The 25,173-nt window shown below is 39.9% G+C and overlaps 4 protein-coding genes and 1 non-coding gene across 6 annotated transcripts; 1 reads left to right on the top strand and 4 right to left on the bottom strand.

Moving 5' to 3' along the window:
- Positions 1–3,356: 3,356 nt before the first annotated feature.
- Positions 3,357–3,428, top strand: TRNAD-GUC (transfer RNA aspartic acid (anticodon GUC)). Its single transcript has one exon. It is a non-coding gene; the product is annotated as a tRNA-Asp (tRNA).
- Positions 3,429–3,779: 351 nt separating this feature from the next.
- On the bottom strand, positions 3,780–4,757 carry LOC147490797 (agamous-like MADS-box protein AGL29). The gene has a single exon (XM_086565830.1). It carries the CDS (start codon positions 4,570–4,572, stop codon positions 3,910–3,912), a length of 663 nt encoding a protein of 220 aa, XP_086421956.1. The 5' UTR covers positions 4,573–4,757; the 3' UTR covers positions 3,780–3,909.
- A 3,122-nt stretch (positions 4,758–7,879) lies between these two features.
- LOC147490796 (uncharacterized) lies at positions 7,880–10,570 on the bottom strand. The gene has a single exon (XM_086565576.1). The coding sequence runs from the start codon at positions 10,467–10,469 to the stop codon at positions 8,202–8,204; it is 2,268 nt and encodes a 755-aa protein (XP_086421702.1). The 5' UTR covers positions 10,470–10,570; the 3' UTR covers positions 7,880–8,201.
- A 1,524-nt stretch (positions 10,571–12,094) lies between these two features.
- Positions 12,095–12,751, bottom strand: LOC147490795 (agamous-like MADS-box protein AGL29). The gene has a single exon (XM_086567113.1). It carries the CDS (start codon positions 12,749–12,751, stop codon positions 12,095–12,097), a length of 657 nt encoding a protein of 218 aa, XP_086423239.1.
- A 5,685-nt stretch (positions 12,752–18,436) lies between these two features.
- LOC147490794 (Tetratricopeptide repeat (TPR)-like superfamily protein) lies at positions 18,437–20,617 on the bottom strand. 2 transcript variants are annotated; one of them, XM_086567923.1, is made up of 2 exons: positions 20,482–20,617; positions 18,437–20,318 (listed from the first exon to the last, which is right to left on the bottom strand). In XM_086567923.1, the coding sequence occupies exon 2, from the start codon at positions 20,287–20,289 to the stop codon at positions 18,670–18,672; it is 1,620 nt and encodes a 539-aa protein (XP_086424049.1). In that variant the 5' UTR covers positions 20,290–20,318; positions 20,482–20,617; the 3' UTR covers positions 18,437–18,669. The 2 variants fall into 2 exon arrangements, with proteins under 2 accessions (XP_086424049.1, XP_086424050.1); XM_086567924.1 differs by having other exon boundaries at positions 18,437–20,355; positions 20,482–20,500.
- Between the last annotated feature and the right edge of the window lie 4,556 nt (positions 20,618–25,173).

Here is a 25,173-nt window from a genome sequence, read left to right as displayed (position 1 = left end):
GAGGCTGAAATTACTAAAGAAGTGGTGACAACTATTACAGATCTTGGGAGTGACAGAGCACCAGGGCTTGATGGTTTTCAGATGTGCATGTTCAAGAAATGTTGGCATTTCCTTAAAAAAGATATCATGGCCGTGGTAAAAGAATTCCAAGATGAAGCCACTTTGGATAGAAGGAACAACTCGACTTTTATCACGCTAATACCGAAGAAGTTTGGAGCTCAGACACTAAAGGAGTATAGGCCAATAAGTTTGGTTGGTGGTATTTATAAGGTTATCTCTAAGGTTCTCGCTACCAGGATTCGCATTGTCCTCCCTTCTGTCATTTCAGTTCAGCAGAGTGTTTTTGTTGGTGGTAGACAAATATTGGACGGGCCATTAATTGCAAATGAATGCATTGATACTCAATTGAAGAATAAGGAAAATGACATTTTATGCAAGGTCGATATCTCAAAACCCTACGACCATGTAAACTGGTCGTTTCTAGACTACTTACTGAAAAGGATGGGGTTCAGGGAGAAGTACAGGAATTGGATTAAGAGGTGTATCACTTCAACTTCTTTCTCGATTTTAGTGGACGGTTCACTGACATAATTTTTTAGAAGTCAAAGGGTTTGCGCCAAGGTGACCCGGTCTCTCCATTCTTGTTCAATGTGGTAATGGAAACTCTTACTAAAATGGTTATGAAAGCAGCAAATCTGAGGTATATCAAAGGTTTCAAACCAGCTCCTAGCGGTCCAGAAATAGCTGTTCTTCAGTTCGCAGACGATACTTTGTTCTTGCTGGAAGCTTCAATATCACAAATGCTTGTAATCAAAGCTATACTTCATATTTTCGAAGCCGTGTCTGGTCTGAAAACCAATATGTCTAAGACATCGATTTTTGAGGTGGGTAAGGTTGACAACATGAATGCATTAGCACAAGTTATGGGGTGTGCCATTGATAATTTACCATGTCAATACCTGGGACTGCCACTGGGGGGTAGCTACAAGAATAAAATAGTGTAGAAACCAGTGATTAAGAATATACAAAGACGACTAGGTGGATGGAGAAGTAGATTACTTTCTAAAGGGGCAAGACTAATTCTAGATAGTACTGTCTTATCAAGCCTACCCATCTATTTTATGTCTTTATTCACAATCCCTAAAGGTGTTGCTAATGCTATTGAATGGCTTATTCGGGACTTCATATGGGGTTCTACTGACAATCATAGGAAGTATCATCTTGTTGACTGGAATAAGGTTTGTGTATCTAAGGAGGAGGGTAGGTTGGGGATACGAAAGTTGGTGACAATGAATCAGGCCCTTCAAGGTCGGTGGCTATGGAGGTATTTAACCGAAGAGGGATCCTTGTGGCGTGAAGTTATTACTGCAAAGTATGGGTATTCTGAATCTAGGAGGTGGCCGAATAACACAAACCAATGTTACGGTTGTGGACTGTGGAAAGTCATTCTTAATATTTTACCCATCTTTAAGTGTGGAATTAAGTTCAGAGTTGGTAGGGGTAACAAGTGCTCCTTTTGGTTGGATAGTTGGGCTGGTGACAGAGCTCTGGCAGAGCAATTCCCCTTAATCTATCAAGCATCAACTAACAAAAGGGGCTTTGTTCATGAGTATGCACACATGGACAACAATCAAGTGGCTTGGAACTTGTTTCTTAGGAGATGTTGTAATGATTGGGAGCTGCAACAATATGCAAACTTGACTGCAATTTTGGATGCAATGGTAATTATTGAACAAGATGATAGGTGCTGGTGGAGTTCGACTAAGAGCGGAATATTATCGGTGAGCTCTTTTTACGTACTATGTTATAATCGCTGAAGGCAGAAATCAGGATTATATTACCAACCTATTCCCTCGTTTCCCCATAAATTGGTATGACAGATTCCTATTTATTTGAAGGTGAGACTTTTCTTTTGGGAAGTTATCTTGGGAAGCATTCTCAATACTGATGTACTCACACATAGGGGTACAAATGTGCGTCGACTTTGCTCTATGTGCAATATGTTTGATGAGAGCATCTGTCATCTTTTCTTGCATTGCTCTTTTGCTCTTGGGGCATGGGCACAACTGCTACAGCCAATGGTCATAGCCTTTCCACTTCTAGCACAAGTTGATTCAGTACAAGAATTCTTAACCTTATGGCCAAAGAGAAGATCAGGGAGCTTCGAGAACAAGATATGACGTCTCTTACCGTATGCAACCATGTGGGTGTTGTGGAAGACGAGAAATAACCGTATTTTCAGTGGTAAAACATTATTAGTTCGGAGTATATATTGTGTTAGAGATCAATGGGTTGTTATGGCATTGGTTGTCTACTACTCAACAAAGAAGGAACTACAGGTTTAAGGATCTAATCTTAGAATGGAGTCCTGTGATATTTGGAGATTGACAAAGTGTTATCGGTGATCACTTTGTATGAGGATAGTTGGTGTTCTTTTATCTTTTTCCATTTTCTGTCTCTGTAACTAGGTGAAGTTCTCACTTACGTTTTTCTTCTATGTAATGTACTGTATCTTGTGCTTTGCACTTTTCTCTCAATAAAGTCTACTTATAAAAAAAAAAAAGGTATAATTCGAACAATGAATTAACCTATAATAATAATTGTTCATACTTTTTTTTTTTTTTTTTTTTTTTGGGGGATAACCTCAACATAATATATGATCAGTAGGAATACATATTGGAGTATGAACAATCATTGTTCAGGCCTATTTGAGATATGAATAATCACTGTTCATATGAACAATCATTGTTTATATATATTTGAGGTATGATCAATCATTGTTTATACCTTAACATGAGCTATGAACAATTATTGTTTATACATCAACATAGTGTATGAAGTATGTTAACCTATTTGGGTATGAACAATCATTGTTCATACAACAACATAATGTATAAACAATCATTATTCATACCAAAATGACAGAAAGGGTAAAATTGAAAAAACATTTATTTAAAATCCGGGTCCTTACGAGTTATTTTTACTTGAAAATTGGTTTTCAGAGTTATTTTCACCTGAAAATGGGCCTTGGGACCAATTTCTTGTAAAGTAAATAGACTTAGAAATTAAAGTGGAGATCCTTTGGCATTTGTTATTTTGTTTTACTTAAAGTTTATTATGCCATAATACAAAATGTTGCTTATGTTGAATTAATGAAATTATAGTGTATAAGGAAGTAGTTTATCATAATCTCAGCATATATCACCTTATACCGTGGCATTTTGGGAACTTGAGAATCTAACTAACTCTAACTCTAATTCTAACTCGTTTGTTGCTAAACATTAAGTAGCTCCTAATAATGATCCAACTCGGATATTGATATGTTTAATGTATTTCTCAGACTACATACCAATTAAGTCGTTGTAGTATAGTGGTGAGTATTCCCGCCTGTCACGCGGGTGACCCGGGTTCGATCCCCGGCAGCGGCGTTTTTTTATTTATCATCATTCAAGCGCTTAGAAAACGTATATATAGGCAAATTTCTACAGAAGAATTGATAAGGGTATTTTTTTTTGGGTAATGGGATTTGTAAATTGTAATTTGTTGATTAACAACCCTCTAATTGAAGTATTGAACTCATAGGAAAGTGGCACAACGCCACAACATGATATAACCTGGACATTTTCAATTTACTTTTTTTTGTGTGTGTGTGTGGCTGGATGGACTGGCTCAAAACTATTTGACTGATAACAATTTATTTGTCCATTATCAGTTCTCTTGAACGAATAGTCAACAAATCATTGCAAAGGAATAAAAATGTGACATAGAAAGAAGAGAGCAAATGTTATAAATTGTTTTTATTCGATATTTCATACTTCGTTCAACCTTTTTTTGAAACAAAGACAGAAGTATTATTAATTGAAAACCAACTGCAGAACATAGCAACATATAGATAAGCTAATTAAGCTACTAAAAGGGCCTACGTTGGATAAGAAAATCATATCCATGAGAAACATTGGTAGCATTGTTGTAGCAAGGGTTGTAAGGATCAATCATCCTGACTGCCTTTTGATCCAAGATCGATCTAGGTGAAGAGGAGTTCATATTTAACCCATATGCTTGCTTGTAATAAACATTTTTCTTCATTTCTTCCATAGCAGCTTTCAATGTCTCCAGCTCATGCAGTCCCAGTTTATCAATTGAATCCCAACTGAAATGTTGCTCATTCGCATTCATCGACTTTTTAAGCATTTTTTCCCGTTTCTTCTCAGCTTCAAGTTGATTAGAAAGCTCCGTAAATTCACGGTTGAGTTCATGTATTCGAGCAGCACGATGAGCACCAACAAGGTCGCCAGTCAATAAGGATGAGTCACCCGTATTTGGAGATAAGCCTGGGGTGAGGAGTCGATCAATAACAGTTTCTATCAATGGATGGCCAAAAGAGTAGACCTTGCCAGCTGGTGAGAATACTATAACAGCAGTTTCAGCACCACATAAGATGCTAAGTTCACTTGCCTTCTTGAACAGACCAGCGCGTCGCTTTGAGAAAGTAACTTGTCGCGCTGCTTCATCTTCGATCCTTTTGATTTCGATCTTTTGACGACCTCTGCTTGGCCTCTTTGCCATAATCATAAGAAATGAACAAGAAACAAGAGAAGGAAAACTAGATGATGTTTTTGGTTGCTCACTTCATGGACTAAAATTGTGGATTGAAGTTTTTGGAGTGAACCTAATGCCTATTTAAAGGTGCAATTGCAAGGCTTGAGGCAACAACTTAGCAAATTAGCTGTTCTTTGGTACCTTAACTCATAATTATGTGCTGCCCATATAGAGCTTTTTCTTTCCTTCATACCAAATTTGCAATGTCCTTATTGGAAAACAATGTGAGTGGGCAGTGTCGACCGTTGGATACTTGGTGCACATGGAGATAAGTCTTGTCCACTAATTGGATTGCACTACCAACGGTGTACAATGCACCATTAGTTTTTTCCTTACTTGAATTTGGCCATTACCAAATGTTAACTGACATAAATTGCTCCATTTTTGGCTCTAAACATTTAAAACACGATGAATTTGTACTGTCTCAATTAATGCTTTCCGTTTTTGTCAACTCCGATTCATAAGCTTGAGTTGGAGTGACACAAATACATAGACGGATAGACCTATCACACAGGATTAATCGAGGCTGTCCTGATAAGTAAAAGAATTTCCGTAATAACTTTTCGATCTAATTTCTACCACAAAATCACAAATAAGAAACACTTTAAGTGAAAATCCCTGGTTATTGTATTGTTAAACTCGGAACAATAACTTTAAGGCGCGAACGCCCGAAAACTGACTCTCTAAACGGACTCCCTAATCGATAACCATGAACTCATATCCGGTTATGGAGTCGGAATTAATGGAGAGTCAGATTTAGGGAGTCCAGTGAAGTGCTCTGGCTTTGCTAGTTTGGCAATGTATACATTTTAAGTAGGTAACAGTGCTGATTAGGTATGGTATGACCGGTTATCAGCCTGTTGTCCAACTATTCTTTGCAAATTTGAACATAAAAGTGAGGTGAATTTGTTAATTATATAACAATGGATGAACTCGCCAAGGACATTACTATAGGCCTATACGTTTTTCCAAAGTTACAAGGACATTCTCTCTCAAGTCTCACAGAAGTTTATAGGTGTTATTTTGTCCACTCAACGATGCTTTAATCTGTGTATTTCTGATTTTCTTTTTGGATACCATGTATATATGATATGAAGAAGTTCTTATACCACTCACATCTTGCTTTCAAATTCATTTCAGGGCTTTCCACACTTCCATGTTATTCCATTTGTGATATGATGTTTGATCTAAACTTTTTTGTCCTGCGGCGTTAAGGTTAGTATTACTTTTTATTTTTAGTTTTTTGTTGTGTGCATTTTATCCATATAACCATCTGCAGATGGAGAAATGTGCTGAATTTCTTGTATGTTGCATCAAAATAGTACCTCACTTGCACTTGTTTTTTCTATTGTTAGTTTGTGCGTATATATATATGGGGAGGGATAGAGGCACGCACATTCACTGTAGCCACATTCTAGCCGCATTGTAAATTAATCCAAGCAAAATCGTGGACTTAAAAGTTAAATTAAAGGCTGAATTTTTCTAGATATAATCTCCCCACCATGATGAACATGCTCACAAAAATTCAACTCATTCAAAGAAATCTAATATCCTCTGCCTATTGTGGCTATTGTATTCCATCAAGAGACCTGAATTTTCAATTTTCAGTTCCAGACACTGATAGACAGCATTTTCCTTCCATAAGCTACTAGGAATCATGTTTTCCTTTACTACGCAATTTGGAATCGCGTTTGCATGTCATACACAATTTGGAACCACGTTCTCTCATTTGGAAATTGGGATTAGAAATACATAGTTTTAGCAGGTGAAAATAATGGAACCCAAATTTTATTCTATTTCTTTCTTAAAGATTAGTCAGATCGCCTGTAGATGTTCAGCCACAAGAGTAGTTTGTCCGAACCATTTACACGACTTTAATTCTCCTGTGTATTGGACACCATTGTAGTACGGCAAAGAAGAAAATATAGACGTGTATCTCCAAGTAGCTGCATTTTGAAGTCTCAGATTCTCTGTATCCTTCTTTCTTGGTCATGTCCTATATCAGGGAGGAGTGTCCCTTATGCCTAGAATCTTCTTTGAAATCAATATGAACTATTTTTTTTGCACGCAAGTAAGGAGTAGTATTATGAATAAAAGAATGTGTTACAGAGAGATAATAAGATTACATTTCATCTGACTTAACAGAATCTAAAATAGGATCGAAAGGGGCACTCCACTCTTGGGACAAAACCTGGTCGAATGTCACTCCAAACAGCTTGTCTATTATCAAGAGTTGAAGCATGCCTTGCTGCAGCGTCAGCTCCAAAGTTAGCTTCGCGAAAGATATGGGTTATTCGCCAGGAGCTAAATTTCGAAGTAGCTATTTTCCATCTTGCTCTGATCTTCCATGGCGTGTTCTCTCCCATAAGGCTTTGAGCCACAACCAATGAATCACATTCTATCCATAACTTCAGCCATCCTCTACGCACGGCATGTTCTGTTGCCAAGATGATTGCCCAATATTCTGCTTCAAAGTTTGTTACTACTCCAAGCCCTTGTGCAAGAACACCTAGTATCTGATTTTCTTTATCCCTAAAGAGAACACCCGCACCTCCATTACCTGGGTTGCCAATAGAGGAGCCGTCGGTGTTGGCTTTTATCTCCTCGTCTTCTGGCAGGATCCACTTGACTTCTTTGATTATAGGAACTACTGTAGGCTTGCAAGTGACCCCCAATCTGTGAAGGAATGCCAGTTCATGCACAGTATTATGCATAGTGGCTTTGGACAGCCACGATGCTATTTTCACTTCCTTAAGAATATCTCTTTTGAATCGATCTTTATTGAAAGATCTTTTTGAAATCAATATGAACTAATTTGCTTCCAAGTTAATAACAAAAAATGCCAAAGCATTGCTCAAATCTACAACTTTGTTGCGTTGTAGTACAATAATACAGTAGTATTATCTAAAGTAGTTTCTGCGCGCTGAAGCATATATTATTCGCATACTTAAATTCATTCATCTAAGACTTAATAAAGTTATTTACCAATAACCTTAGTTTGATCTCTTGGAGAAAGATGTTGAGGACTTAAACTCAAATGCAAGTGTCCAGTGGGTAGATAGATGTTATGCGCAGCCAGTCCTCTCCACCTAAATAATTAAGGTCTTAAAACTCTACTGGAAGATGAGAGACACCGAAGGGAACGCGGGATGCAAATTCATGGTCGGAGTTATACTTGATCATGGTATCGAACTATTGATATACTATTACATATTTGCAATAACCATTTTCTCTTTCGATGATAGATAATCAAGTACGTTTAGCCATCTGATGCACCAGGTGGTGAACCCTAACAAATAGAATTGAAAGAACATCATATTATTCCAAGTCCAATACGAAATTTGTAGTTCGAGGCGGTGCTAATTCTGACATCTTAAATAATTCTGAAAACTAAACATGAAAAAATGTTTATATTTCTTCGCAGAAGATTTTTCATAACTATCAGACCCATAATACAACATACAACATTGAAATTCAGGGAGTGGAGGGTAGGGGTGGCTAAGTTCATCACCTCGCACAAACATAGTTCCACTTCCAAGCAACAAATTAGGATAATACTACAAACTCTGTTTCCTGTCAGCTGCTCTCCAAGCCAAAATGTTTTAGATAACTCCTCCTACTTTGTTATCATCATCACCCAAATAATTGTTTAAGCCTGAAAGAATTTGATTTTCATCTGTTACCGGTTGTGAAGCATCAACGTATCCATCCAAATTGTGTGACCTTGGCGGCGACGAGGGCCAAATCAGCTCATTCGGAAGCAATGGAGCGGCAGAGCTATCCTGCTTAGGAGCCATATCTGAGTGCGCAATTGGCTCATTGTTTACATAGGTAGACTCATTGGGAACTGATGAATCAACAAATAAGTCCAGATTTGAATCCATGAAGGATGACGATGGCTCTAATAGCTCATTGAAATTGTTGGTCTCAAAAGAAACTGATGGACAAAAAGATTCGCCAACATGAGCATCCTTGAATTGCGCTGAAGTTCCCATTAGCTCATTAGGTGTGTTGAACATACCTTGATTAGAGGTAACGTATGATGATGAGGACCCGAACATCCACTCAATAGATTGGATCGGCACGTTGGGAATTGATGTACCAACATGCTCATTGTGAGCCAGGACAGGTAATGAAGACCCAATATTGAACTCATTAGACGGATTAGTCCAACCTGTAACTGATGAACCAGCAAGCTCCTGCACATCGGGAGCCATGTATGAAGTTGAGGACCCAATCAAGTCATTGGGTTGGTTGGTCACATTTGGCTCTGATGGACCAACAAAGCAGTGCAGACTGTTGGCCATGAATGTCAACGACGAGCCAATTCGATCATCCAAACTGTTCGCCACGTATTGAACTGATTGGCCCATGCCTCTATCCAGATTTGGAACTGCGAGTGTGGAGGAATAGCCAATCCCCTGATTCCAGGGGTAGTTGGCTGAAGTTGGAGCAGAACGACCAGTGCCTCTATGCTGACGGCGAGCCATGAAAGTTGACGAGGACCCAATCAGTTCTTGCGAGCGGTTGTTCAGATACGGAGTTGTTGGACCGATGCCTCCACACCGATTCTGAGTCACATACATTGAAGAGGACCCAATCTGTTTCATTGAGCGGTTAGGCACATTTGGAGCTGATGGACCAACGTCTCTATGCATAACAGGGACCCTGAAAGTAGACGAGGACCCAATGCAGTTGGCCGTGTATGGATCTGATTGCGGACCACTGTCTCTTTGCCAATTGGGAGCCATGATCACTGTTGGCGAGGACCCAATCCCCTCATTCAAGCGGTAGGTAAGATCTGGAGATGGTCGACAACCAATGCCTGATTGCTGATTGTGAGCCATTAAAGTCGAGGACTCAACCAACTCTTTCCATCGGCTGCACATTTTCGGAGCTGATGGACCAATGTCTCTATGCACGTCAGGAGCCTTAGTCACGTTCAGAGCTGATGGACCAATACCCCTGTGCAGATTAGGAGCCAGTGATCTTGATGAGGATCCAATCTGCTCACTCCTGACATTTGGAACCGATGAACCAATGCCTCTTTGCAGATTCTTAGCCCCCAATGTCGATGAGGACCCGATCTTCTCATTCCAGCGGTTAGTCACACTTGGAAATGATGTACCAATGTCTCTATGTTTATTGCGTGCCGTGACTGCTGAATAGGGCCCAATCCGCTCATTTGAGCGGTTGTTCACCTTTTGAATTGCTTTACCTTTGCCTTTACGATCGCGAGTCAAGGAAGTTGAAGTGAATTCGATCTGCTCATTCAAGCGGATAGTTGTACTTGAAGAGAATGGACCAAAATCTGAACGCAGATTGCAAGTCTTATATGAATACGATGACGACCCGAACCGCTCATTTGATTGGTTGGTCACATTCACCTTCAGTTTATCGTACATGCCCATTAGTGTTTCAAGTTCCTGAAAACTGAGAGTGTCTATGTCAACCTGCAGCAAGTAAGGCTTCTCCATTTCTCTAGTTCCGTTCTTGATCTTATCCCCTTCCTTCTTTTTTGCTTCTAACTTGGCCTGTAATGTTTCACACTGCTGGTTAAGTTCCCTTATTCCAGCATCGCGATAACTTTGGAAAAATTCAGGAACACGACTTGATGCTGGTACCTTATTGTCATTAAGGAACCGATCTGCCACTGCATCGAAACTGGGGTGGCCGAAAGAGTATGGTTTATCGGCCGCAGGTGAAAATACAACAATAGCAGTTTCTGCTCCACATAGCGTCGAAATCTCACTAGCTTTCTTCATAAGACCCTTACTTCGCTTTGAAAAAGTTACAAGCAAATGCTCTCGCTTCTCTATTTTACGTATTTGGATTTTTTTTCGCCCCTTCCCCGCTTTGTACTTGGTCATTGTTTTAGGAGAAAAACAAGAAGAGAGGATATGGTTTGGACAAATTGAAAGGTTGCTGAGAAGAACTTGACAATTGGAGAGGCTCAATATGTTGCTTTATAGAAATCCATTTCGTACTTCCTAAATCTTATTCTTTCCACATGTGTACAAATCAAATTTATTCTTTCAGATAGAGTTTCTTAACACATTTTGAGAATTGTGAGGTAAACTGGAAAGAATTTGATACACATTAGGTGCCACAATAAAATTCTTTATTGGCCTTACAATAATAAAAATGTCAAAGATTCCATTTGAAAAACTTTGTGCTTCTTTCCAGAAAAAACCATAAACATTCAAATTTTGGTGTAGGCTCTAGAATTTTGCAGTAGTTAATTAGTCATTTTTTTTAAGAGGGGCATCCATTATTTAATAATAATCAATCTTACCAAAGTAACGTGATTTTTCTAAAATCGTCTTAGTCACACTATTGCTTACTCAGGACAAGTGGCGCCTAGGCGTAGTCGCGGAGTCATCTGATTTTGTCGAATGGCTGGGCGAGGCGATGCGGCCCAGATTAGAAGCACACAAACAGCATGACATTTCTACAGAGAAGTCTATATTCCGCCCCAAAAGAAACGTTAGAAATCTTGGAGTCTAAAGCTATATTTTTGCCTAAGTGTTGAAGTATATATGAATGAGTCCTATGTGGATAAGTGTTACTGCATTGTTGAAATTAATTTAACTGTTTAGAACAAGTACGCAAAATTAAGCCCTGAACAAAACATGCTGGTCATGACTGTCGATGATCATTTGACGACTGCACCATGAGATAGGAATGCTAAGACCAGGCCAGGCCAGTGTCCAGTTGATTGCTCTAAAATCATGATAAAAATACAATGTGTAATTTCATAACTCATGGCAAAAACAAGCCAGTGCTTAAAAATTACCAACAAATGCTAGTATTGCATAATTACCAACTTAGTTAAGACTTACTACTTTCTCCTAATCCAACTGTTTCTTGTTCGCAGTTGGAATTTTCACGACAAAAATGTGCCTTTTATTGATGTGGTGTATATGCAACTCAGAAACGAGTTACCTTTTGGCATTCCACTTTACTTGTTTTGGTTTGTTTTAGTTTTTGGTAAAGATTTGTATTAGAGTATGTTCTTAAAAAAATTCCGGTCCAGGGATCAATTTCTCGCTTATATATCCATTGTACATGCCCTGCATCCAGTGGCTGGAAGCTGCCCAAAGAATTAGCAATACGTAAAGAACTTGCATATTTTTGGTAGGACTCTGGTAATGGAAACACCTGCTAATTCTTGCCTACTCCTCCATTTAGTCTGCAATTATGTTCTAATAGAGAACGGAAATTCTAGCGAACTTTTTTCTCACAGTTATTAGGATTTTCATTAGAACAGAGATAGAGTACACAAAACAGAGATAGAGTACACAAAACGAAATATATAGTTCCGTTTTATTAATCTGAAACACTTGTTGAAGCAAGGACAGAAAGACACTAGCTGAAATCAACTGCAACAACAAACTACTAAATTGAAACTATCCTTAACAAAGAACCAGCAAACATAAGAAAGAACAACAAATAACTAAATTGGAACTATCTTTGACAAAAGAACCAGCTAACATCAGAACAGCTTGCGTTCGAAACGAAAATCATATTCAAGACGAGCAGTAGCAGCATTATAGAAGTTGTAGGAATTGTATGGATCAACCATCCTGACTGGATAATTTAAGTTCAACATCGGCGCTGGTGAAGACACATTCTTTAGCTCGAATGCACGCTGGTAAATATCGTTCTTCAGCTCTTCCATGGAAGCTTTCAGCCCCACCAGTTCACGCAGGCTTAGCTTATCAATGGAGTCCAACTTCAACCTTTTGTTACTCTCCTTGAGTGACTTTTTCAGTTCTTCTCCTCTTTTCTTCTCAGCATCTAACAGGTCAGAGATTTCCTCATATTCTCGATTGAGTTGCAGTATTCGAGCAACACGATGAGCATCAACAAGCTTGGACAATGCGGTGTCTTCGTGATTTGAAGAAAACGACTCCGGGTTACTGAGGGCTCGATCGAGGACAGAGTCAATATTTGGATGTCCAAAAGAGAAGGGCTTCCCAGCTGGTGAGAAAACTACAATAAGAGTGTCAACACCACATAGGATGCTTATTTCACTTGCTTTCTTAAATACACCGGCGCGACGCTTTGAGAAAGTTACCTGTCGTGCGGCTTCATTTTCTATTCTCTTGATTTCAATCTTCTGACGACCCCTGCATGGCCTCTTCTCCATATTCAGGAAGGAGACAGAAAAGGCCACAAAGACGGAAAACAAAATGCTATTGCTGTGTCTTGACTAAATTGTGTTGAAGACCAGAGAATTAACATATGGGGTATTTAAAGGTGTTCAAGGGATTAATGCAGTATATTCACTCATTAGCTGTTTGTATAGAATTGTTTTCTCTGCTTAAATTATATTTACGTTCTTTCCATTAACCGGTTTTGTTCTTGCCAAATTCGAAGATGGCATTTTAATTTTAATTTATCTTTGATTCATTTTAAAAATGTATGTGGTATGCAAGGGAACAATGTGCGATTTTCAGTAAACATGGAGATATGAGTGTTGTCTACTTGTCCAAATGTGCTATCCAACAACGAATTATACTCTACTCCCACAGTTCTTTTTTTCCCTCTCAAACAACATGATCCTAGAGGCTAGATCATTAACAATTTTTTTTTTTTTGGTAAAATGATCATGAATATTTCCATTTTAGCGCATAGATCTTACCAAATATTAACTGTCTTGAATTGGATAATTTAATCTCATTTTGGTTCTAAATAAGTACACAACATAAATGTTTTCCAAACACTTTGTCTTGCATTTTTCCTTTGTTATTGCCTATTTCACTCTGTTGGGGATGAAGTAAATGAGATTGGATCTTCTATTATTGGTGGCATGCCATCTCAGGAAACTAAGAATTCACCACAAACAACTCCACCTTTTGACGTCAGATCTGACGCCTTTTGAGTTTTGAATGTTAGTGGTTGATGACCAACTGCAATATAAAGAACAAGGTTGAATGGAAAGAAGAGGTTGTTGCTTAGTTCCCAAGCAACTGTGGTGTCAAACAATGAACTCATAGACCGATCACCTTCACTTTACACTAAAACTCTACCTAAGCTGCTACGTAATTGTCCATCTGGCACGAAAGTGAACGTCACTGGCCAATTTTACAGGATAATTGATCAAGCTGTAAAATCATGCCTGGACGCTATGGTCACCAGCGATATAGGGCCTAATATAATTACACAGTAAAAATTCCCTAGCGCGAATGACTTTGGAATCCACCTCCCACACATGGGGAGGGCTGTGCAACGGTTACTTACTGGTTATTAGTGCCCCTTAGTAGCCAACATCTATTTAGAGTAATACCGAATCATATTTTATCACCAAACATAGTTGGTAGTCCATTGTTTGAACATCAGAATAATTGTTAAAGAGTGAATGATCTAGAAAGTGAACACTATTAGTATCAGACTTGGACCTCCAATGCCATAGGCAGGGCACACAGACAAAGAAAAGAACTACAATAATTCGTGATACAGAGCTAGATAGAGTTCAACACGAACAAACTTTGCCAAATATTTTCCACAGTAGTAAAGTATATATCCCCAATCACCAACATAACGTGAAGTCAATTATTTTTGGCCATTTCTCGAATCAATTGAATTCACATCGAAAAATTGGCCCTCCTCATAATCTTGGTTTGCATCCCCTCCTTTTGTTCTTGCTTATCTCCTCAATTAATTTTTTCCATGGAAACTGTCATTAACAACGTGGTTTCATGCTGTTGCCTTTCAATCTTTGTTTGACTATGCAGTACTACTCTAATAGTCTAGTTTCTGAACTTTTATATGGTGTAATGCCTCTCAAGCCCCATATAAAAGAAGAATGCAAAAATCATGTTTAACTGTACTTTGAAAACCATTCATTATTACCCAGTTAATTGATGTACCATAGTGACCAGAACACCTTTCTGAAAGTTAAGGCCAGCAAATGATAGATAAAATAAGCTATTACCTTAAATATGCCAGAAAACCATTAACTGGCCTAGTCATACATCATATCTGAAAATTTCTGTAAGCACAGCCTAATATTATCAGTTTCTAATTCCTTGTGTTGTTTTTCCATAAGCAACTTTTGCATAGGTAGCACATCAGGAAATATTACTTGGCTATGAAATAAGATACAAGAAGTAAGGAATGCAAGGCGATTGGAACTAATACTTAAAATCTTAATAGTCATCGGTCTGCTACCAATTTAGACCTAAGCAAATTAAGAATTGGCAGTAAATTAGTGATAACTATACCAACAACTGCAATATTTAACCACGCTATTTCGGTTTGCTGATAAATAGAAACAACTGTCTTTGTATTTATTTTTCTGCTAAAGGTTCTTGTCAACTGCTTAAAAAGATGATACTGAATACAAATTCAGGGGTGGAGGGCAAGAAAACTAATCTACTACCATAATTTTAAGCAAGCTAGCAGCTGGTAGTTGACAGGAATAAAAAATAAGCAAATTTTGAGCTACCTAAAGGGTACACCTCCCAATATTGCAAACTATAAACTAAATTATTAGTCGTTAGCTGTGCTTCCTCCGCTGCCCCCTAAACCAAAATGTCTTCAATAGTCCCGTTCGACATCATCATACACATCACCATGATAGAAAGTGTTTATATCTGGTAGAAAATGTTGGTCATCTGCTGTCGAAGCCATATTGGTTGACATGAAGTCCAATGAAGAACTGACCGGCTCATACGATTGGCTGCTTGTATTCTGAACTGCTGGATAAAAAATATAGTTTGGGCTAGAAGCAGTGCCAGCTACAGCGGTAGGCTCATTTGATTGGTTGGTTTTATTGGAAATTGAGTGATCAATAAAATCATCTAGATTCAGATCAAAATCAGAGGACTCTACTGGTTCACTTGAATGGTTGGTCTCATTGGCAGCTAATGCATCAAAAAATGCATCTAAACTGGGATCCAAGAGAAACTCCGGCAACTCGAAGGGATCATTGGTTTGGTTGGTGACATTTGGAGCTAATTGAACAACAATTCCACTCGGGTCAGGAGCCACAGAATGTGATGAAGGTTCAACAGTCCCACCCAGATTAGGAGCCACAGAAGAAGCTGAAGGCTGGCTTAGCTCATTAAATTGGTCAGACACATTTGGAGCTGCTTGACCAATAAATTCATACGAATTATGAGCCACATGTGGAGAAGAGGACCCAACCAACAGCTCATTTGGTACTGATGACCCAAAACGTCCCCGCTTATTGCAAGCCTCATATAATAAGGACGAAGATGGCCGGATTCTGCTAAGCTGGTTCCTCACATTTTGAATTGTCGGACCAGCAAGGCTATCCAACTTAGGAGCCATAAATGGCAACAAGGATGAATCAAATACTGGCCTATTGAAGCGGCTCGTTGCATTTGAAACCGATGCACCAACAATTCTGTGAATATTATTGGGAGCCACTGCTAACGATGAGGAACCCCTTGTCCACTTGTTGAATAGGCCGCTTGCCGCATTTTGAATTGACGGATTGACATGCCGAACTTGATTGCTAGCCAGATATGATAATGGCGCCATCTGTTTTAATTTCAAATGGTTCCTCACACTTGGAACAGAGGGGCCAAAAGACCAATGTCGATTGGGACCCATGAGGTACGACGGGTAAGAATATTGGTTCCTTACATTTTGAACCGATGGAGCACCAACTCCATGCTCCTGCTCATTCAAACACAGCCCAATTGGCTGCTTGTCTCGCCCGTTTTGGAGTCTAGCATTTGCAACCAACGGACCAATCTGTTGATTAAGAAACTGGTTGGTCATATTTGAACCAACGAACCCATGATGATTGCGAGCTGATTCATTCATCCGTTCAGTAGGTTGGTTCACTCCATTTGTGGCCAAGGGACAAAGAAATTCACGCGTACTGGGAGCCATGGATGATGGCAATATTGACTGAATCGTTGGGCCAACAGAGGGACCATAATAAATTTGCTGATTGAGGGCCTTGGCTGAGGATGAGCCAATGTGCCCATTAGAATCTTGGTTGGTCATATTCGGATCAGATGAAGCAACAAACTCATGCAGTCTAGGAGCTACAGATGACCATGGAGACCCGAAGAGCTCTATGGATCGCTTGTCCACAGTCTTTCTAATTTCTCCCAGCATCTCCTTCAGCTGCTCTAATTCCTGCGGACTGAGTTCTTCTACGTTAGCATTCAGCAAGTAGTGCTTTTCACTCTGCGCACTACGCTTCTTGACTTCTTTCCATCGCTTCATTTCGGCTGCTAACTGATCTGTTAATTGGTCGTAGTATTGGTTTAGTTTTCCTATTTCTTGATTTCGCATGGCTTGAAAGTAGTTATGTGCTTGATCCTCTGGTGGTGGCTTGGCATCGTACAAAAACCTGTCCAGTACGTCATCCACACTTGGGTGGCCAAATGAATAGGCATTTTTCCCTGGCGAAAAAACAACTACAGCTACATGGATTCCACATAGAGTGGCCAGTTCACTAGCTTTCCTGAATACGCTTTTCCTCCGCTTACTAAATGCTACATTGCGAGCATCCATATTTTCTATCATCTGCATTTCGATTTTCTTTCTTCCTGTTCCCTTCGACATCATTTTGAAGAAATGAGAAGAAGGAAAACAGAAGCTGGCTTGGACAATGTAAAAACAGTAGAACCTGAGGAGAAGTGAAGATTGAGTTGATGACTAGATTTTATAAAGAAATCTTTCAAAGGGTACTGCTGAAATCTTCTTCTTGCCTCCCAATTTTGGTGGTGGACTTGAAATCTTTTCCTAACTCCTTTATAGTATAGCTTTTATGTTTTAACCAAAAATTATTTATTAAAATATATTATGTATTATTTACTTTAACAATTTTGAAATGAGACAATTAAGGCAAATGCTGATTCAAAATGATTACTCTGACGAGATATTCAAGATCGATTCAGAGATCTGACGATCCACATAAGACGCGTGGATTTTACGATTGGCTCTCTAAAATCCATTTGACATTTTAATTTGAAATTTTTTGTATCTTCCTAATTCCTATATAGTACATTTTTTTTTTAATTTTATCTAAATTAATCATTAAAGTAAATGCCGTATTATTTACTTTAACAATTTTGAAAATGATAATTAAGACTGATGCTGATTCAAATGATTAACCTTACGAGATCTTCAAAATGGATTTCAGAGATCTGACAATCCACGCAGGACGCGTCAATTTGTAAAATTTGTAATATCCATTTGACATTTTAATATGTAAAATTTAGTTTTTGTCTTCATTGTGCTGTTTAGAGTGTGTTCATGCTCAGAAAGAATTTTGCTCACAGCATCCAAGGGGCAGCAGTTGGACAATAGAAAAACGGAATTTTCAGTGAGATATACAGGAGGTTCTGCATTTAGCTTGGAGATTGAACTGAATCTAACTGTTCCAACTTCCAACTTCCAACTTGCCATTGAGCGTTAACTGAGTGCACAATATTTTTAGGGAAACATAAGAAGATGATAGCATTTAATTATAATCTAGGAAAGGAAGAACAGAAAGTATCTTCCCGAAGTAAAATAATATTACAAAGTCTGTATTTCATGGATTGAACTGAAGGATAGTTTTGTGTTTTGCACAAGAAGTGAAGAAGAACAACCAACTGGTATATAAATACATAGAACTTCTAACCACAAAAGAAACTTAGAAGTTATATATCACTACAAATATAAAATTAATTTCACTAAACATGTTTTGAATAAATCATACTATCTAATGCCCGAATCTTAGCCTTGGTGGATGCGCATAATACCTTAATGAGGTTGTAGCTTAACAAAATACATGGGGAACAAAAAAGAAGAGCAAGCATACACACACCTTAGTTTCATGGCATTTTGTACAATGTTATCGTACACAAGTACATTTCCATTTTATTAATCAAACAAAGGTATCGCCACCAATCTGAACCAACCAGTTTATACTGCATAGATAACTGATTTATTGATATTGTGCAACATGATAAAGGAACTTTACATAAACCATAACTTCAGGGACTGCAAGTTTATCACTTTATTCCGCTTTTTGAAACTAAAACAAAAAAACAAAAAGAGAAACATACACACAGCGGCTCATGCAATATTAGCTTAATGCTTCTTGTTCCCATAGACTTCAGCCTCAACACACTTTATTTCATCTTTCAACTCTTTTAAAGTGTCTCCCCTGGATTTTCCTTTCTGGTCATCCTTACTTTCACTTATAAGAGTCGTGAGATGCTTTAAGCATGATAGATACTCCGATTTAACATCATGTGCATGACAGATCGACCTTGAACTTCCAGACTGAGCTACCTCTTTGAAGGCAGTAATACACTGGTGAAATGCTTGCTCAGCCTTGGCTGTACTTGGACGCTCTTCACTTGGTTCTTGTAATATTTGCCTACTCTCCTCCAAGATCCCAAGAGTGATGTATGACTGCAACAATATAATAAGTGATGCACGCTCCTCTTTCAGGTCTCCTCCCTTCTTTGTTGGACCATCCAAAAATCTTTGTGCAATCCGTATTGAGTTATCTAACAGATCTTTTGCCTTGTCAAGCTGACTACTTGCTTCAGAAACATCCGCCTTCATTAATTGGTTTGAATGTAACATTGCAAGTCTTGCCATGTGAAGCATGTTAGCACCAATCTGAATATGATTTTCCGGAAGTAGACTTTTTCTGACATCAAGGCAGTGCTGTAAAAATTCCTTTGCTTCCTTTAAGTTTCCATTGGATTGTAGGGTCAAGGCCAGGTGTTCAGCTGCAATGACAGTCTCCAAGGACTTCCTCCCCTTAGAAAGTTCCATGATGTGCAGGATCCTCCTCTGGACATTTTCAGCCTCTGTAAGTCGGTTAGACTTTAGAAGGATCCGAGAAAGATAACGCAATCTCCTCAAGCATGTAAAAGATTCCACCTGCCCACCTTCCTCAAGAATACCGATTGAATTCCTGATAAGGGTTTCTGAATCATTTTCTTTTCCTTCAAGGTACATCACCGTTCCAAGATGATACATTGTATCTGCATAGTCTGTATGGCCATGTCCAAGAACACGACCTTTTATCTTCAAAGCACGCTCATAATAGATATGAGCTTTCTCGAGCTGCCGCTGTACAAGATAGAACTGCCCAAGGTTGTGCAAAGCAGCCCCTACACGTACATCACCAGGTCCGTATGATTCCTCCAAAATTTTAACTGCCTCCAAATAAAAAGGCTCGGCTTTATCAAATTCCCTTTTCACTCGGTAAAGCTCAGCCAGATTGTTGCACGAAGACGCAACATGAGGATCTCTCTCCCCGAAACCTTCTTTAGCTTCTTCCAGTGCTAACAGGAAATACTTTTCAGCTTCACCTAGTTTTCCCTGCCTAGATAGGTTCCTCCCATTATCAGTAAAAACACGCCAATTGATTGTATGTATGTTTGATATCACGGACCCATCCTCGATTCTGCGCAAACCAGCATCCTCTGTGTCATTTTTGCTGTTCGATTCAATTGGCACATCTTCAGCAAAGGCAACATTTCCACTTACACCAGCAAAGATTGCAGCTTGACCATATAACAGAATCCATAAAGCAATGTCCTTAGGCTTGATATTCCACGTAGAAAATTCAGAACCACATTGAGAAGACAAGCTCCTGGTACAGGTAGTTCTTCTGCAAGCTCTAGCAACTGTTGTTGGAGCAGAAAGCCCGATTCTACTAAAAAAACCAATGGCCTGTCTATAAAACATCACCCTCAATAACAAAGATAATCCCAACCCTGCAAAAAAGAATCAAATTGAAGGCATAACATGTGACTCCAATTCAACACCAATCAGATAAACAATTCAACGCTAATTACGACAATATCAATAATTATATAAAGAAAAATGTCCATTTCTAAATTTACATAATTATAAATTACCCATTGCTATTCTAGTTACCTGAATTTGGAGAGAGTTGTTCGTGGGTTTTGTTTTCAAGTGTTAACCCCTAATTAAACCCTCCTCCACCTTAAAACAATTTCTCGGAATTTTTCATGGAATTTCTCGGCATTTTGCACTTTGAGATTGTTTCGAGTTTTGACCCTAGCCGAGTTAGTTCACAAATGCTTGCAAGTTGTAACCTATCGATTTGTTTTATTATGAAAAATGAGATTGGTTAGAGCATTCACAATGCAACTCATAATGAGGGGAGATTGGTTAGAGTTTTCACCTTTGAATATCAAAAAATTCTTGCCCAATGCAAGGGTGACAAAGTCGGTGACTAAATCACAATGAGAATAACACTTACTACTAAGATTTTTACTAAGTTGTGAGTTTCGGATGAAATGTTTTATTCCGTCTCGTGTGTGTGTGTGTGTGTGTGTGTGTGTGTGTGTGTGTGTGTGTGTGTGTGTTTTTTTTTTTAGTGGAAATTTTATTGATACTGATGATGAATTTTACAAATAATTAGGACAAACGTGCAACAAGCTGCGCCGCAAGTCCTTTTTGAATAGAAAATCCTATTCTTCTAAAAACAAACTCGTTAGACCCAGCTGTCATAACGTTATTGTCCATAACTTTCTGAAGTCTCTTGAGAAGCTCAACAGCCTGTTGTTCCAAGAAACCGAAAGTGTCGAAACTAAACGGAATGAAACAATCTTTGGTTAGTCGCGGCAAGCTTCCTCATGCTTCTCCATCTTCCCCGTCATTTGCCTCTCTTAGTCGCTTCTCCCACCTCAAAGACTCCATTCCCAAACTCTACCAATGGAGAGGCCGATTACATCAACACATCCATGTCTCCCCTCGCACCAACCAAGATATCAATACATCCGCGGTCGAAGTGTCGATCGCCTCATTCGGATCGATGAGAAAGTTAACATGAGCCTCTTTTCACTTCACTTGTACCCCCCTCCAAAATGCATCACACAAAATGTCTCTAACATGATCATGTCTGTATTTAAAACCCGGAAAATGTCTACAATGTGCTGCATGGTCCCCAAAAGCATCTAATCTACTTTTTTTGCATACAGGACAAAGACCCCCGTCAGAGTACAGAGGAATCATAAGACGGTACTTGAGAATGGCACGATACTCCACCTGTGACATACGTTGTCCTAGTCCCTCCATCGGAATAGCAAGTAGAAAATATTTTGCATGTTCCGACTGCAAACATCCAATGACTGCTTTCTGACGAGTAGAGAACTCAAACTCCCTCTCAAGACTAGCAACAATCTTACCGTAGAAAGCTTCCGCCAAAACTTTTTGTGGTTTTGAGGGGACGGTAGCATTCACAGCCAGAGAATCAAAGTCGAAATTAGGAAGACAGAGACGCAATGCACTGGTAGCATCACCAAGGATCTCACCCATAGGCACTGGACCACAACTCCTAAGAATGTGGTTCTGAAGCTTTGAAGTCTGAAAATGGGAGGCCACAAAAGCAAAAGCAGAGACATCAGAGGCACAATAGATACCTAACCCCCCAAGGCGTAATGGAAGCGTCGCTAAACGCCACTGCAAATCACCGAAGCCAAGACCATCAGAAACTATAATGCCCTGCAGAACCATGCGAATGTGCTAATCAAAGGTTTTAGCTGCCTCCATAGAAAAAGAGTGGTGGACAAGTACGAACTGCAAAAACCAACTTGGAGAGCCCAACACAAGCTCGTAAAAGTGTTAACTCACACTGTGGATCCTCCAATGCAGCAAAACGGTCCATCGAAGCCATAGCCTTTTCAACACGGTTACGAGCAAGACTCATAACAAACGAAGAATCAGTGCTAATTACCCCTCCAAGTAACCTGACCACATGTTGAGGACAAGATAAATCTGAAGGAAAGAGACCAGGAGTGGAACGACGCGGATCCAGTGATGGCCAAAATATCTCAGTCTTGGTCACATTAAGAACCAACCCATAAGAAGGTCCTTCTTCCTGAATGATACGCAGAGCTGCCACCACTTGTTCTGTATCCCCAACTAGAGTCCCATCATCTAAGTACCATGCCTGGAGCAATTGTTGACAACTTGATTGGATCTGTAGAATCAGAGGGTGCAACACCAATGCAAAGAGAAGGGGACCCAAAGGATGACCTTGCTGAACCCCAGCAGCAGACCATATGTAATCATCCCCCAAGTATAATCTTGCAGGCTGACAATACAAATACTCGACCCAAGGGAAAAAGCGGGGTAGCGAATGCGAACCTCTCTCAACATAGTAGTCTGATCCACCATATTAAAGGCATTCTGAAAATCTACTAGCAACATAGAAAGAGATGTATTGTCACCGTTAGCATATACCATGCGATTAACAGCATGCAAAATTGCCTCTGCTCCACCAGGGACACCGACCCCATACTGAAAATCCTGCAAGTACCCTACCGCCTCTTTGGAAACCCCTTTCATTGCAATTTTGGAAACAAGACGTCGCCAAACTATACCCACATCTATCGGACGAATGCTATTATCCGGCTTAAGAAGTGGAGTGAGCGGAGCACTCGCTATAAATTTTGCTAACGGCTGCGGACATTGTCCCTGTAACCACAGATTCACCACCGAAGCCAAGGCATCTAACAAGTCAGACGATATAGCTGCTGCAGCACCACTCATGGCATCTAACAAGTGTTGAGCACGGAGACCATCACGACCACAAGAAGTACCTTTCGGAAACGACTTAATACATGACAATAAGGTGTCTCTCTCTACTAATAAAGGGGGCTCAGCAAAAGGAACCGTTGGTCTCACAGGTGGTTGTCGCATCGGGTGTTTCTCCTTTAATGCATGTACAGTCTCTGCAGTATTGGAGGCAACCCCTGATGATGATAACACTTGTACCGCTGCAGCAAAATGTCCATCGGCAACTTTCTGTAAGCATCGACGCACATTCTGAGTGGGAACAGATTTCCTGGTTGACTGGATTGAAGGAGGCTCTATTACAGACTCTAAGAGGCGAAACATCCCACCATACTCATTCCATGTCATCAAAGCATGGAGAATCTGTTTTTGCTCAAGGTTTTTTCTAGTACCAGAACGACGTTCCTGACGATTCTGTGGTTGAAAAACTTGCAGAGTATAGCGCGGTAGAAGAAGGAGACGAACCCAAGGCATAACTTAACCAGGGTCAGCCGTAATATCCTAGAAAGCAGATTTCAGTGCACCAGAAAAAACCAAACGACAAGCACATGGTATAATTTTCACAGTACAAAAAGGTATACGGAATGCACTATCAAGTAACGTCTCATTAAGATGCGAAACCTCACCAAGCTGATTAGGGGTATCACTGTCACTCCTGTGTGTCGTGAGTGTAAGGTCCGTAGTGTTGGGCTTAGAGGGCGGCTGTGGTATGCCCACAATAACACATGCGGGTTCTCCACTTTCCATCAAAGCAGGCGGTTCTATGGTATCATCTGGATGACGACACGGTATCCCAAGTGCATGGATGCAAAGACAACTGCCACAAATCCATTTGTCTAATGACTTTAAGGAATTCTCTAGTGACAAATATAGTTCACAATTATCCTTAATCTCATCTCGTACCCTATCGATACTCAACTGGCAATCCAAATGTTGTTTATCGAAATGTGTGAAAATGTAGGGAACAGTAAACCCATTACCGTTCACTCCATTGGTGCATCCATGACGATCCCGAAAAGGGCAATTAACACGTTTCTTAGGGGGTGGGGCACAAACCCCCGAAGAAATAGCTGAGAGGGCGAGACCTTTCTTCCCTCTCATAGTCAAATCCCGCAGCCAGGTAAACAAATCCCAAACCAAACAAACCCCAAACTATACATATCCCATACCCCAAAAACCCGTCGAATAACAACACACAGAACCCAATACAGACAAATCCACAGACAAATCCCAAAACTAGTCCAACAAACAAATCCAAAACCAAATGCTGTCAACAGTATACCACACTGTTCCAGCCAACAAAAATCCTGACAACCAAACACCAGTGAGTACACTGTTGCCCTGTTGCTGACGGAGTAAGTGACAGTGCTATGGCAAAGATGCTGACGGTGGTGAGTGACAGTGCTACGACAAGCTTTGTTTTGTTGTTTCTTTGTAACAGTAATGAGTAATGATGGTGGTGACGGTGGCTGGTGGTAACAGTAACAGGAATGACAGTGGCTGGTGGTAACAGTAACGGTGATGACGGTGGCTGGTGGGGGTTGGGTTTTAATATGGTAGATGAAGAAGTGGTGGCGAGCAGGTGGTGCACGGTGGGAGGGCAGCGTGTGGTGTTGCGGGTCGGGTTTCAATTTGGTGGATGAAGTGGTGGCGAGTGGGTGGTGCACGGTGGGAGGGCAGTGTGTGGTGCTGCACCGTCGGGTTGGGATTTTGGTTTGGTGGTTGTGGTGATGGTGAGGTGAGGGACTGGTGGTGGCGGTGAGGTGCCAGCGATCGGGAAGAAGGGTTTAAAACCGGTGGAGATGGTGGATTGGGTTTTGAATAAGTGGAGATGGTGGAGGATTGGTGGTGGCGGTGGCGGTGGCAGCACCAAGTTAGTGTTGATGGAAGGAGACGGTGGTGGAGTGGAGTGAGTTGCGGCACAAGAGGTGCGGGATTGGTTTTTTTTTTTTTTTTTTTTTTCCATTTTTTCGATTTTTACATTCAGATGGAATCAAACATTCCAAGGTTTAAAGTTATCTCTGC

The sequence above is a fragment of the Coptis chinensis genome, chromosome 6 (assembly GCF_015680905.1).
Source record: "Coptis chinensis isolate HL-2020 chromosome 6, ASM1568090v1, whole genome shotgun sequence".
Lineage (NCBI taxonomy): Eukaryota > Viridiplantae > Streptophyta > Magnoliopsida > Ranunculales > Ranunculaceae > Coptis > Coptis chinensis.
This window is presented reverse-complemented; position numbering and strand designations above follow the sequence as displayed.

Excerpts from the sequence above, each read along its gene's own strand:
- LOC147490797 (XM_086565830.1), bottom strand. The coding sequence starts at position 4,572 with ATGATTATGGCAAAGAGGCCAAGCAGAGGTCGTCAAAAGATCGAAATC.
- LOC147490794 (XM_086567923.1), bottom strand. The coding sequence starts at position 20,289 with ATGTTTTATAGACAGGCCATTGGTTTTTTTAGTAGAATCGGGCTTTCT.
- LOC147490796 (XM_086565576.1), bottom strand. The coding sequence starts at position 10,469 with ATGACCAAGTACAAAGCGGGGAAGGGGCGAAAAAAAATCCAAATACGT.
- LOC147490795 (XM_086567113.1), bottom strand. The coding sequence starts at position 12,751 with ATGGAGAAGAGGCCATGCAGGGGTCGTCAGAAGATTGAAATCAAGAGA.